Source organism: Anas acuta, chromosome 1 (genome assembly GCF_963932015.1).
Source record: "Anas acuta chromosome 1, bAnaAcu1.1, whole genome shotgun sequence".
Classification (NCBI taxonomy): Eukaryota; Metazoa; Chordata; class Aves; order Anseriformes; family Anatidae; genus Anas; species Anas acuta.
In genome coordinates this window covers 52,581,544-52,597,669 of record NC_088979.1, presented here as the reverse complement: position 1 = coordinate 52,597,669, position 16,126 = coordinate 52,581,544, and the positions used below count along the sequence as shown (strand labels likewise).

At 36.1% G+C, this 16,126-nt stretch overlaps 1 protein-coding gene across 2 annotated transcripts in view; it reads right to left on the bottom strand.

Annotated features, from left to right (window-relative positions):
- Positions 1-16,126, bottom strand: part of GPC6 (glypican 6) — an 800,882-nt gene that overhangs the window by 347,200 nt on the left and 437,556 nt on the right. For both annotated transcript variants that reach the window (XM_068676998.1, XM_068677007.1), the window contains exon 3: positions 8,461-8,852. In XM_068676998.1, coding sequence (XP_068533099.1) covers positions 8,461-8,852 — 392 coding nt within the window. The remainder of the gene's footprint in view (positions 1-8,460; positions 8,853-16,126) is intronic.

The window sequence follows — 16,126 nt, the reverse complement described above, 5'->3', positions numbered from 1 at the left end:
TTTATAGCTCTCACAAACAGTAGAATGTTTATTTATAAACCATGAAAAGAAGAATTTGTAAGAATATTGATTCAGTGTATTTAAAAGGCAGTGGCTTGGCATTCTGTGAGTAGAAGTAATCACAGGCAATTACTAGAGACTACTTTTCACTGCTAATCTTGAGCCTAACCTGTAATCGTGTTTCTTTGCCCATATATATCACCAAGCTCCTAATGTGAAGTCTGATATCAATGTAATTTAATAAGATTCAGGGGAAGAATAGTTCTAATTGGTTTAGAAGAAGGCAGACATATAGGCAATGCTGGGTAGTGAGGAAAGTATTGTAAAAGGCATTTTTATTTTGTAATAAAATGATAATTAATATTTAAACGTATTAACAAAATATATTGTTAGTGGTTGGGTGGCAAATTTTACAGTTTATGCTATCAAAATCACTAAATGCCCCTAATGGTGCTCCTGAGCTAAGCTTCACATTATACCTTTGTATACTTTATAAACACTACTTTGATTGCTGGTAGCATGAATTTGCAAGTATGAGAGGCAAAGTCAAAGTAAGAATAACTCTTCTTGTCCTTATCCCAATATATACCAGGAGAAAAGTGGCCAAATTCAGAAAAAGCTTAGAGAAAAGAGAAAACAATAACTAAAACCCCAGATCTATGTAAACAGAAGTAATCTGTGTTGATTTGGTGTTCCCAGAGTGTCAGATTCAGTGTAAGAACCAAAGATGATGTATCTGTCTGCCTGGGATTAAATTAGAGCTCTGAGCTGAGCAGCAGTGGAGTAATGACAGCTATCCTATGACTGCGATTTCAGGTAGGGTTGAATACTCATACTTCATTATCTCGTTATCTCTCTCTCCTTTTTTTTTTTTTTTTTTTTTTTTTTTTTCCCCTACCAAACTCAATGTGAATTTACCTAGGTTAAGAGGAGAAATTAGCACAGGACAGGCTTGAGAAGTCATGCTAAGGAAGTATAATTTTTTTTTCTTCATTTTTACACAGCTCTCAATTAAATGTATATGGAAAAAAAATACAGGAAAAAATATTCTTTGGGTGGAATGCTATCCCAATGGGAAAACACTGTGTTAAGGAAACTGCTCTGCCTCTACCAACTTGTAGGATGTCTGAGGCAAATACATGTCCACTTAGGGATTTAAACTGTCTTTTGATTTGCTTTTAGTTTCAGTCTTAACTATTTTCTGGGAACTTCTATTTTCTACATGTTGTGTTTGTTCCAGCACTGTTCTTTATTTAATGAAAAATTTCTCCTGTACAACAAACCTTATGCTGCTGGTTATTCAGTTATGAATATGTTTTGGAAAAGTATTTTAGGAATCCTAAGCTCTTGCAAAATAATAAAGACCATCATTTTTCACCACTCATTGACAGTTCAAAGACAGTACTATGATTACTGGAGATGTTTTGTTATGAGCCAGAGAGATTAACTTATCATTATTTATTTGTAAAGTATGCAGAGCTCAAACAGTAGAAGATGAACATGAAAATATACATATGCCTTTTCTGTCACATTATTGGAAATCACAACTGGCAGAAACTTCAGAAATATTTTCAGTAGTTTCTTCAGTTTAACATTAAATACCAAACCACAGCTGGTCAGGAAGTTTGCAGGGTTTTTATTTGTTTGTTTCTCCCTCTAAGAAAAAGTTGAGAAAATCAAAATACATTTAAAAACATTTCTCATTTGAATATAGTATATTTTTATTAAAAAAAAAAAAAAGTAAAAAGCACAGTTTTCTCCACCAAAGCAAAACAACCTATTCTACAGGTTTTTAGGATATGCCAAAATGGTAGAAAAATGGATAATGGAAAACATTTGCCAATTATTTCTGAGCCTGTAGCTTGGAAAGCCTACAAATATCTGCTAGCTATATCTTAAGAAAGTATAGTAGGGGAGAAGCTCTGCTCCTGTACTGACCTTTAAGTTACTGGGCATTGAAGCAAAAGCAACTAAACAGAGCTTTGGTGTGCACACAATGGCACTTCCTATATTATATATTAATGAATAAATAGGTTTCATTTTTCTCACTTTAAAAAACAAAATCATTACTTTTTTATGTGTATACACAACTTTACAAAGCACATACAGAATTTAGTGAGCTGAAAGGTACTCAAGACTGAAAATCTACATTCAGTGGAAATTTAACAATACCTTAACAGAGACTGACAAATATTTAATGTATTAGTATGAGAAATACATATTAAAACAAACAAACAAACAAACAAACAAAAAAAACAAACAGAAACTAAAAAAGTGCAATTGGATTTTGAGATTCTGGGAAAAAGTTCAAATAAAACTTTACAACTTTATATAGATTGAATGCAAATATGTCTGTCTTCATGATTATTGTATAATATCAAATGTCCTAAAACCAAACCAAAACCAAAACTTAATCTGTTTATTTAAATGGGATCTATCTGAATTATAATCTCACTTACATAAGCAAAGAGCGAGTGGAAAAATTTTGAGATATGTGTCAACTATTCTGAGTATGCTTGAGTGTATACATCTTTGGTGGTTTCACACTGATGGCAAATTCTGTTCTGGCACCTGGAACACTTCTTCTCCTCCTTCTTCACTCACCATGGTGTCTGCAGGGCTGTATCTCTCACATTTTCTCACTCCTCTCTCCCAGCTGCTGTTGCACAGCAGTTTTATTCTTTTCTTAAATACGCTCTCACAGAGGTGTAACTAGTGTCGGCCATTAGCTTGGCTGTGGTGGGTCCCTTTTGGAGCCATCTGGAACTGGATCTTATCAGACATGGGGCAGCTTCTGGGCTCTGTTCACAGAGGCCACCCCTGCAGCCCCCCTGCTACCAAAACCTTGCCACATAAACGCAATAAAACTTCCAGGGAACAGGAAGTATTCCATGGGAGTAGATTCATTGTAAGGAATGCACTGAGTGTTTGCATGTTTTTCAGCCAGTAAAAGTGTTATACCCTCTCTGAAGAGAAATCTTCAGAAAGTGCATATTCCTGAAATAAGATAGGGAACAAATCCTTCTGTGTGTGGTACCTCTCAACTTCTTCCAAAAAATGTACCTGAATTGACTAAGAAAGTGAATCAAAAGTTGAGAGGAGAAGTTACTACTAACTTTCCCATTAATAAATCTCTTTCTCACATTGTTTCAGGTGTGTAGTCTTCATTATGTTTTATGCTGATAGCCTTTTGCAGTGGCATTTCAGTGAGATGATGGGTCCACAACCAGAAAGGAAAAAATCTTTTTAACTTGTGGTTGTGCAAGTAGGAGATCCCCACCAGTTACCAGACAGTGAAGCTACCAGACATGTACAAGCTTTTTGTAAAAGGGCTGCAACAGTGTTTTTTTTTTTTTTTTTTTTCCATTTCTCTTGCCTTACACAGATGTCGCATTCTTATCACAGAATCTTCTGATATTAGAGTACAAATTTAAATCCATGCTGCATTTGTATGACTTTCAAAACAGCAACAAAAACGTTTACCTATCTCTTTCTTGGTTGCAAAGTTATGTGTTAAATTTAAGGAACAGTTGTGGTATTTTTAAATGAAGTTTACAGAAGAAGATTTGTCATTTTCTATAGTAGATAAACCAACATAAAAATACACATTTATGATACAATCATGAAAGCTTGGATCTCAGAGTCATCACAGCTCTCTTCAGGATATTTATTAATTTTACACATGGTCACTTGAATTTTTTGTACCTGCCCCGCAAGGCTGCATATGGCAAAGTCCCTAAAACTAGCAGTTGTTTTACATTTGCTGTGGATATGAACACAGCCACTGAGATTTTAATGTGAAAGTCAATCTTGTAGTCAAAGCATATTCTACATTTAAGTAAAAGTGTTTTATTATTATTATTTTTTTTTATTAACATTTTTATCAGTTAATTTGAGTTGGAAGGGATCTTAGTCCAACATGTTGCTCAATGCAGGGAGAACTCTGATGTCAGACTACAAAATCTACTTGTCTCAAAAGGCTTTGTGCAATCTGGACAAAACCTACATGCATGGAGCCTCACAGCCACTCTGGACGAATGATCCACTGCTTGACTGTATGCCTAGTGGAAACTTTCTCCTTCTTCTCAGACTGAGCTCTTTTTGTTTCAGCTCATACCACCATGCCCTGTTGTGAAGAGCCTCACTGATGACAATGGGAGGGGCAGAAGGCCAGCTTGGTTTAGCAGAAATCATCTTCTAGAGCTTAGCTAGCAAAAGAAAAGGTTATGGCCATGGGAAGTGAGGTAGAGAAACATAGGTGGACTACAGAAATGTTGTTTGTCGTTGTATGGAGAAAATCTGTGTGGCCAAAGCTCAGAGTTGAAGCTGGCTAGTACTATTGGGACAGAAAAAAAAAAAAAAAAAAAGTTTTTTACAATATGGTAACATCAAAAGGAGGACCAGAATTAACATTGGTGCATTACTTGATGAGGATGTTCACCTCACAAATAGGGATGTAGACAAAGCAGAGACATTTAATGCCTTCTTTGCCTCTGTCTTCAAAACCAATGATGGGCTCTGGGACCCCTGGAGACCTGAGTTGAAGGATTGTGACTACAGTAATGATAAACTCTCAGCCAACCTCAAACTTGTGCAGGCTTTGCTGCTTCAACTGAATGCACATAAGTCTATGGTGATTTATCCCAAGGTACTCAAAGAGATGGCTGATGCTGTCACAAGGACCTCTCTCAATTGTTTTTCAATGGTCTTGGAAATCTGGAGAAGTCCCAGTCGGCTGGAAGCTGGCAAGTGTTCCAGTTGTCAAGAAAGGGAAGAAAGAAGACTCTGGCAATTACAGATCTGTCAGTCTCACTTCAGTGCCTGATATATTATGGGGAAGATTATTCTGGGAGTTATTGAAGAACACCTGAAAGACAGTGCAGTCACTGTTCACAGGCAACAAAGGTTCACAAGGGGAAAGTCCTGTTTAACAAACTTAATTTCCTTCTATGACAAGGTTGCCTACCTAGTTGACCAAGGGAAGTCAGCTGATGTAATATTTTTGGATTTCAGCAAAGCTTTCTGGGTAAAACCTCCATCATACATCTAGAGAAAAAAAAAATAATGCGATGGGTGAAAAATTGGCTGATGTGTCAGGCTCAAAGGGTTACAGTAAAGGGGGTTATATCAGGTTGGTGGCCAGTCACCTAGTGGAGTTCCTCAGAGCTCCATTTTAGGGCCAGTTCTCTTTAATATTTTCCTAAATGACTTAGATGCGGGAATCAAATGCATACTAATTAAGTTTGCAGATAGTAGTAAATTAGGAGGAGCTTTTGACTCTCTCAAGGGTACAGAGGCCTTGCAGAGAGACTGTGACAAATTAGAGAGCTGGGAAATAAGGTACAATATGAAGCTTAAAAAGAGGAAGTTCTGGGTTCTGCACCTGGGTAGGGGCAAAGATGAATATACATACATATGGGGGGAAGAGAGGGTGGAGAGCAGCCCCACAGAAAGGGATCTGGGAGTTCTGGTCAAGTTGAATACGAGTCAACAGTGTGCCCTGGCAGACAAAGAGGCCAATTGTATCCTGGGATGCAACAAATACGGCATTGCTAGCTGGTCAAAGGAGGTGATTCTCCTGCTCTGCTCCACGCTGGTGAGACCTCAAATTAAGTACTGTGTGTAGTTATGGGCACTACAATATAAGAAAGACATAAAACTATTAACATCCAAAGGAGGGTTACAAAGATGGCGATGAGTCTAGAGGAACAGAGGTATGAGGAACAGCTGAAGTCACTTGGTTTGTTAAGCCTAGAGAAGAAGAAACAGGGAGACTTCATGAGGGGGAATATGTTTCCTCATGATAAGGAACATGGAGGCAGGCATTGATCTCCTCTCACTGGTGAACATGATGGGACCTGAAGGAAGGGCATGGAGATGCATTAGGGGAGTTTTAGGTTGGATATTAGGAAAAAGTTACTCTCTGAGAGGGTGGTCAGACACTGGAATAGGCTTCTCAGGGAAGTGGTCGTGGCAGTAAGTCTGATCAAGGTCAAGGAACATTTGGACAATGCTCTCAGACATATGGTCTGATTTTTGGCGGTCTTGTGTAGAGCCAGGAGTTGGACCAATGATTCTAATGGACTCCTTCCAACTCTATTTTATGATTCTATAATTCTACGATAACCTCTCCAAAGGCAGTAAGCACAGCTGTTAGGTGCCCCTGAAGTCACCTTTTTTTTTTTCCAGGCTCAATAAGCCCCAGTTGCCCAGCCTGTTATGCCAGGGCAATTATGAATGTCTTGACCACCCTTGTGGCCACCCACTGAACTCATTGTTTTTCTTGCGTGGTAGGAACGCAAAACTGAAGTGAGTGTTTTAGATGTACTCTAATAGTGTCACTATTTGTCTATACATAAAACAAAGATGTACTGTATCTTGTGTACTGTATCTTGCACAAACTGCCAAGCACTTTTAAAGAGTTGCTTTCAAAGAGTTGCTTTCACGTTATAAACAAACACACATGTGTAAAAAAAAAAAAAAAAAAAAAAAGAAAAAAGAAAACAAACATACATACACACAACCAGGAGCATTTCTGAGCTATTATCATCTTCAATTGATACTATAACAAGTCAAATTTTATGACTACAGAGCTAATAGTTCTCATTATAGGATCTTAGGATCACTTGGCAGTCTAAAATTCTATCCTTTAAAGTGCTTATGTACCCCAAGTCCAGCAGGTGAGTTGAAGTTATTTCCAGGGTATGTGAGAAGGGAGACACCTGCATGTTATGTGCATTTATATACATACAGAGGGAGAGTGACATCTTGGAAGGCAATTCACACCTTAATCTGGAATTCAGAAATTGTACATACATTTAGTGATTCACATAGCTTAATGCCTATAGTTTGATCCAAAAAATTCAGTAAGTCCTAATGCCTACACGCAACAGTGACATCAGACCTAAGCAGACTCACTTAAATCTTGGCAAACAAGGACATCACTGCTCTTCACAGGAAACCTGGGGCTATAAATATACATGTTGTGTTCTGCACACTCATATCTGCCCCTAACCAGGCTAGATGGAATGGAATGTCATGCTTATGCTTTGCCGTTGTTCAGAAGAAACTGCAAGAATTGGCAGAACCAGAAATAAAAGAAAAGGTGACTGTAGCCCAGGAAGACTCTTGGAAGGAAGAAAATTTGGTTTTAGGTGGGTAACCAGTATCATATATTTCATTCACCAACTTTTAAGCACAAAATGACCCTTCCATGCAGTGTACTACATATAAAATCAGATTCTCACTTGTCAGCTACCTCTCTACATTCATAGCTTTTGAATTTTTAATTGCAAAATATCACATCATACAGGATAAGAAATATTTAGAAGCCAGGTTTCCTCATCATGTTGAGCACCTGAATTGCAGTTTCATTCAGCACTCAGCTGCACCTCTACTTCACCTCCTTGCTGTGATTTAAATGAAGCAAGAGAGTCAGTCCTTTTGACAAACAGGAATGGCTTAAGCTTGTAAATGCAAGAAACTATTGCAAAGGGCAAACATAAAAATCATGCATATGCTTACTTTCTAGAAGAGAGTGTTTGGGCATTTTGTTGTCACTTGACCACTTCAGAATTCAGAATATGGTTAATGTCCAAATACACTACAGACTAGGACTATGAAATAGCCAGATCACAGAACAAATATCTAGTTGGAACAGCAATTCAGAATAAATAAATAAATAAATAAATAAAATGAAACACCATGTAAGAGAAAGTAATTCAGGCATATTTCTGGTACCCAGATGGTTTATTTTTGTGTGTTTCTTTCTTTCTTTTTTTTTTTTTCCTTACAGAGCTTTATTTATATGAAGCCCTCAAGGATTATAATTGTCATAAATATTTGCATAGATAAATAATTAAATATAAAATATATGTGAATCAAATTGTCCTTAGGGAAAGCTCGTGCTCTGGAGGTGTCACTCTTGGTCTATTTTCTCATCAAGAACATGACTAGACATTTCTAACAAAATCCATCCAGTTTCATGATGAATGAATGCTGCGAGGGCTCTGCTGTCCTAACAAACAGCAGCATAAATTTACTTTAAACATTTTAATTCTGATCATGACCATCATCTTTTATGCTAGCTGGTTTTGAATTGCTAATGAAAATCACTACCATGCTATAACATTGGTGGATATTGATATTTCGTTGTGTCCAAAGGGAATTGCTTTCTAGTCAATATTGCCATAAAATCTTCAGCAGGAATTAAAAACAACTATTATCCTTATTTATAAATTTAGTATGCATACATCAGCACACTCCCACCCCCACTACACCTCCCCCCAGAAAACAAAAACTAAAACAAACAAACAAAAAACAACAATAACAAAAAAAAAAAAAAACACAATAGAAAAACATCACTCCATTAAAAATATTAATACAAAAAATCAGATTTCAGTTTTCTAGTAAGTATGTTTGAAATAAATTCAGGCTTAAGAAACCCTGATTTTAGATTACCTTGGATACTCTGTTTGCAACCTCTCTGCCTACTGTCAGCCCCTGAACAAAGGTCCGTGCAGCAATGAATGCTCTAGTCACTTGAACCTTCAGCTTCCGGGGTACATCTCCAAATGGTTTCAGCTGGTCTGTATACTTGCTTACACACTCCAAGTAGTCCTCGGTAAAGTGATACTGGGGGTTTATAAGCTGGAACATCCGCTCCAGCAGCCGAGCCCAGAAATCATTCAGCATTTCCTCCAAGTTCACATTGCCTCCTGTGTAATACCGCTTCAGTTCTGTGAAGAGATCCTGGAAAACCTCCGAGTTCTGCATGTACAGCGTGCCATATGTCCGGACAAACATGTCATTTAAGGATCTTTCTGCATTCTCAAGAAGTTCTCGGAAAAATTCTGCAGGGAAAACAAGGAGATGTTAGCAAGGAGATATTAGTAAAGCCCAAAGAGTTTTCTGATTACATTCCTACATTACCTTTAGTAAAGTTTGTCCTAATATATTGTTACTAGTTACATTCATTTATTTGGATTAGAAATAGCTTTACTCAGAGGCAAGGAAAAATAAGGTATAGCCTGGATTCCCATTGACTGCCAGGTAGAAAGATGTTGACCCTACAACACTGAACAACAAAAATACACTTAGAATTTCAGTGAGGGTTGGTCCACTTACTATTTGAACATGCCATTCTCAGCCCCTTGTAAAATCCTCCATAGTCAGTATACTAAATCTGTTATGCTAAATGTGAAGTCATTAATATGATAGAAATAAAATAAAATTGTAATATTTTAAATATAGCTAGACAATGATAGGCTCTATTTATCTGAAGTTATTACAGTATAGGAGAACACCACAGAAATAAATCTGAAAATTTATTTCCAAATGTAATTTGGAAAGTAATTTGAATGAGACTTGGCTCTAAATGAGCAGAATTCTATTTAAAGTATTATTTGTCTAGGTAACGCTAAGAAAATGTTAGCACTCTCAATAATCTGCTACTCTAATATAGCACTGTACTAGAACCCTCCACCAGCTCTGTCACAGCCAGACTACTATTTCCAATTTGTGTTAGTTGTTGGTATTGGAATAGCAGACCTTACATTTTTTTTCAAATGCATTTCATACTTTACTGCTTCTGTGCCTCTTATGTACTCAGGTGCATAACATTATCTATTTCTAAGTTTTGGTTTCTGGAAAATATTGTTTTTGGGAACTGAGCCCATGGTATACCAATCACAGCAGAGATCTCTGAAATCTCTCTTTGGGCAGTGGAAATGTGTGATCATCTCTTTTGCTAAGATCCTTAGGCAACTCTAGATCAGCAGGCATAGATGCTTTTGGTGGCATAGCATTCCATCTTCCTGTAGAGTCCATTTGTCATCCTCCTTAAATCTCCTTTGGAAAAGAGCTCAATGACTGCTGTGGCTTGTAAATGGGGCACTGCATACAATAAGGAAGAGATGGCAATATCCTTGGCAAAACATATATATTTGCTGCTGTTAAATGATTCACACTGATGCAGAAGCATCCAGCTCTGGGATGCCAGAAACTAAATATGTGGTTGTTGCCCATAGATGCATCCATGTTTGCTATCTGCAGGGACATGCTGACTTCTTACAGACTTGGCTAATACTGTAATATGTAAAAACCCTGTAAAAATTACGGTAATGTGTAAAAATATATAGCCCTGCTGTGGCTAAAGAGTCTCATGAAAATGAGGACTATTGCAATGCTAAAGACAGAATGGCAATTAAGAATGCAGAAGAAAAGATATACACTAAATTTGGGAATGTGCAACAGTGATCACTTGAAAGAAGAATCAACCAAACGTTATGGACTAGACTGCATAGACTCCATAAGAAAACAGAGGCTCCTTTTTGGCAGAGATTGTGCAGAGTTGCAGTCTTTGATCTCCCACATAACCGCAAAAGGGTTATCATGAAAATGTATACACAGAACATTGAGAACACACTCACTACATCAAAGCACTTATTTAAATAGAAATATATTTAAATAGATGTATCAATGTCTAATATGTCATTAAAATCACAGCTTCTCAGATGGCATAAATTCAAATTGGAAAAGAATAAGCTTTCACCAAATACTTTATGAAAGAAAAACAAAAACAAACAAAACCAGAACAAAACAAAACAAAAGCAAACAAACAAACAAAAACAAAAAGCACAAAAAACTCCTTTGTTTTTCTCTGCTGCCAAGTGGAATAACTTGAGCTACACAACATATAGTAATGAGGTCTTCTGTATCGTTTTTTCCAAATTATCCACAAATTCTGACAAAGCAGTTTTAGAGAAAAGCAAAACAAAATTGTTTTTCACCCCTTATCCTGACATGTTAATATCCTTGACATCAGACTAATCCTTGCTACTATTTCATACAGTCAGCATTTCTTCCTCTAACAAATAATGTATACTGCCTTTGTTGCTGAATACATCTAATTCTCTATTCATGTACTATGAAAGGCAAAAAGATGGCCGAGAATTTGGGGCTCAAATTAAAATATGTTTTAAGGCTGAAGCTAAGCTTTTATGCCAGTGTAATTGAAGGACAACTGTGAAAGACAATCACAAAAACAGTGAATCCAGACCTCTCAAATTCTCTCCCATGATGTTCTGTATGCCAAGAGGCTGCTGTAAGCAATTCACATGATGGCTTCTTTCTGTCCATAGTTATTATGGGAATCCCACTATTTATCTGAAAAGATTATGCCATTGAATAAGTCAGTCACAGTGAAGCACAACAGCTTCAGCTGCTGACAGCTCCTCTGGTCTGAGATTGTTAGCCTATTATTTCTTTGTGCAGGCATATTATTTAGCAATCTCACAGTCAGTTTGTTGGAAGGCAACCAAACATTTTAGGAAGGGACAGAAATTTATTCTGCACTTGTGCAGCATCTATTACAATGTGGTCCAGGTTGGTTGCAATCTTTATTTATATTGCAATACAAACATTACCAGTAACTCCATAAGCTTAAATTACATTCTTGTCCAAATATGACACCAGACATATGTGTTCTGTGGGAAAGCTAATGTCCTCTGAATAGCAGTACATTTATTTAAGTTTTAGTCTTCTCATAGGTCTCTAGTCTTTGAGAGCTATTGCTTAGAGTAAGTTATTATGACATAAAAAAGTTAGACCTTTAGTCTTCTGTATGCTTTGATACAAAAGACAGTTTAAGAGTCTGTATCAGTAAACCTATGCAGGATTAGGAAAATAAAGCACTAACAGCTACAAAATTGGACGTGTTTTCCAGTTTCAGAGAAAAGTTCTGTTGTATTTATTAGAAAAAAAATCTTAATTTCCATCCTGCAAATTGAATGCTGTTGTGAACGATTACTTGCTTTCTCTGTCAGGAAATCTTCCATACATCAAGAAGGTAGACTGCTTTATGCTGCTCCTGTATAGATACTCTGTCCTGACATAACTGGGCACTTGTCCAGTTACATCAAGAGAAACGGTACCTGCTTCCACAAGGGCTATTTTTTTTTCCATCATATTCATAGTAATTTAAAGATTTTATGTTCATTACAAAGATATTTCATCAACTTGCAGATAGCTTTTGTAAAATAATATTATATTTCAACTCAAAGAATGAAGACAAGAGACATTAGTCATGTTGCTTAATGTGCTTCTGGAAGACACTCAAGTACTAGGTCTGGAGAGGAGGATCTGTATATGACAGAGATGAACAGTATTTTAACATATATATATTGTGATTTTTTCTTTTCCTGCCAAAATTGGCTGTCATGAGCAGTGCTAATGCTTATTTTAAAATATTTTTTCCTAATTTTAAGTGGTGATTCATTTATATGACAGAATACATCCTGGGTATGTCTTACATTGCAAACACATGTCTATTCAGCTTTCATTTATTAGCCAGAGGGAAGCCCATCCAGGTCTGCTTATGAGGTAGCTCAAAAGGATAACATCTAAGGCACACTGAGCTACAATACATACAACTGAAAAGAAGAGAGAATAATGTGATTTGAAACCTTTACATGCTCTATATAGGCTTACATGGTGGGTTTCCAGTCAATTAATAACACTTCCTATAATTTTTTTTAAACACTATTTGTACATTTCTGATGGAAGATTGATAATAACTGGCTCTGGAAGTGAAGTCTGAATTGTTATTAAATCCTTTGTCCATGATAAAATAAGTCGATTACAAAGGAAAAAGACATGATGAATTGCCTAGAGTCCCTTACCAAATGATAGGTACTGCTCTTATTAAAAATAGGGTCTTCTCAGCTCTCCCACTGCCTTGGAAACTGAAAGCTTTCTCTCTCACTCTATTTTAACATAGGTAATCTGGTGTCATAATTTAATTCAACCTGGGAGCTAGACTAATTCTGAAGTGATGACTACTTGTCACCACATCTGTGGATCAGGACTGGGGATGATACTGCAACATGACACAGTGTAATAACTGCCTTCAACAAAATATAATCACAACCACCTAGAGGCAATAATTAGATAAGCAAAGTTGTATTATGTTGGAGCTGATGTTCTGTGATCATTCCCAGCCTAAAAAGCTCCCTTCGTTTTCTTTTTCTTTTCCATCGGTAATAGAAGCAAAAACAACACCTAACTGCAGGACAAGATGCAAAGCTGGAAATAATTTGTTGGCCAATTCCTGAAAACAAAAAGATATGCAAAAAGAAAGGATTAAGACTAAAAATACTAAAAGACAATTTCATTTATTTATTATATATTCTGCCCATTTTTCCTCTTTAACAGGACTTTTCTTGTTAGCATCTTGTACACTTGACAACAAGTATCACTGCTACCTGAGAAAATGCAGCACAGCTACTTTTCAGCCACTCTGGACAGAGATTTTTTTTTGATATGATTTTTTCATCATTTTTATGGAAAATGTTGGCTAGGGTAAAATACTGAATTCACCCATCATTGACTAACCCCACCCATACAATATACAGATGGTTTCCCATTATGGTCTTGTTCTGCTTGTGGGCATTGATTTTCAAATTGTTCACAAATTCTAGTGATCCACCATTTACTGTGAAGATGGTGCACCTACAATATATGGAATTTAGGTACCTAAATTCATTGGACACCTTTGAACACATCTAATGATACGACTGATGGTAAGATGGTAAGAAGCATATTTGAATTCATGTAAGCTGACTGCCTCTTTGAATAAAATATGTTCTTTATGTGTAGGTACTTACGTTAATGATAGTCAACAATCAAGTCAACATACAGTCAACTCCTTTTTTTCAATGCCTTATTTTTTTTCTCTTTATTTGTTCATGAAGAAAAAAAAATGTTCTAGTGAACTTTTCATCTTTCTACAGGATTCTTGAAAAGGCTTTTTTATTTTTTTAAACAAAACCAACCAAACCAATCAACCAAACAAGCAAAAAACACATAGATTTTTCACAATGGTGTCATTTAGTGAAAATTGTGATTTAACTGATTAAAACTGTAGTGAAATTAGCCTAAATAGTTTCCGTATGTGTAAATAGTTTATTTCTTCCATATTTCAACTATTTATTTTAGGTTTCCAGAGATTTTTTTTTTTCTAACAATACCTAACCTTACAAAACAAAAAGAACCCAATTTAACTTTGTGATTGAGAAAAAATTGCTGTAAGGAAAATACTTACAGCAGATCATTTTTCCCCTTATTTTTGACAGTACATTTATATTTATATTCAAGAGCGAACAAATTGTATGCATGAGGCTACCAGTACATTGGTATTACTTTTTAGTGAGTTTGAATAACTAATTTTAAATGTTATAGCTTTGACCTTCAGAAACACTCAACACTCACAACTGGGAAACAAATTTCAGCTTCCATTAGGAACAACAAACGCTGCAATGTTATGAGGTCTGCTGATTTTTTTTCTCATTTTTTTAACTTGTTTTGAATATATAAATGTAATATCTTAGGCTAAGAAAGAGAGGTCAGATAATTAAATGTGTCCTATAACTGCAAATTTCAGAACAGATGATTTACATCTTCTACCTATGTCTTGGGTAAAATCACATACGTATGAAACGATTCAGCTGCTAATGGATATTGATACCTTTTCTAGATGGTCCCATCCCTCTAAATATAATGAGATTATGAAATCTTTTGGACAGTACTAACATTTTTAGAAGCCAGTACAATCTCAAAGGTCATGAGTGAAGATGGTGGTCTCTCTCCCTTCTTTAATCCCTCCATCTCTCAGACTACTACAAGACCTTATAATAGACAGCAGTTCACAGAGATCTTTTCCCCTGCTTCCTGCCCAGAGTCCATGATTTCTTTCCCGCTATGTTATCTAGTTTCTGCTGCTGACCCCTCTGCAAAATTGAGGCAAGAAAGAAAGGAGACCCAGAGAAAGAGGAGAACACCTCTTTCCACACACTCCATCCTCATCCGCTCCCTACTCCTTACATGGAGACGAAGTAAACAGCACTGCCCTATGCTAAGATAAGGGACAAGAGAGTGGGGAGAAAACATAAACACATGTGTCCTGGGCTGGGTTAGACAAGTTAGACCAGGCAAATGGGAAAAAAAGATGGATGCTATTTACACATCAAAGCATTATCCAAATGTGAACCTAATCTAATAATTGAAGGCATTGTTTAACATCAATATAGAAAGAAGTTTTTGTAAAAATGAACATTAATACACAGTTAAGCATCCGTTATCTATTCAAAGCTGATTACATGCATTGATAAAAGCTTATAAACCATTATTCAGCAACTCTGAAGTCAATGAGAACATTATCGAGAACTTCAGAGGGTGCTGGTGCAGCCTTTACATGCTGAACTCACCATTCCTTCCCTGCAAGAGTTCATTTATTAACACCTTTAGTGTGTCTAAGAAGGAAACTTGATCAGGCTGTTGATTCTACATTGACAGTCTTGCAATTAGGTGAAACCTGTCACTTTCACTTGAAAATGTGAAATTAGATATTAAAATATACTTTTAAAAATATTTACTAGAATCTCAATTCATATTTTGTTGCATCTGGTACTTTATGTTGACGATATATATACTTCATAATACACACAAAACCTGAAATTACCAGCCTCTCAAGGAATTTTCTTGAGCTTATAGTGATAACCAAGACAGAAAATGCTAGGAATAAAAAGAAAGCAAAGAGATCTTTTCATATATTTTTATATACAGTAATAACTGTCCCTGATGGTTCTACTTTCATTATCAAACAGAAAGTGCCCAAGTGAGGTACTCATAAAATGTAAGCAAAGTGTCATATGGCATTAGAAGGCCAACTTCTAGAATATTTATGAGTGAACATTTAAACACTTATAGCAGTACTATTGTCATGAATATCCATGACCAAAGACAGATATGTAGCATTTCATGGACATCTGTGAATTTCCGAATGATGAATTTTAGATCATATGTTCTTAAAAATGCATATTGCCTCATGAAAAAATCATGAGTTACCACAGGTTGTTCTGAAAAAAACATTTAAAGCTTTCATGAAAATGATACTAACAGTATATAAACTATGGGACTCTGTGCAACAATTGTTTTAAAATATAGAGCCTATTCTGTTTTTCTCTATGTACCACTAGAGGCTATTAAATATCCAGTTCAATAGTTAGGGAGATTTACCATCCAACATTTTGTATGAAAATTCTTTGCCACATTTATAATCTACAACAAT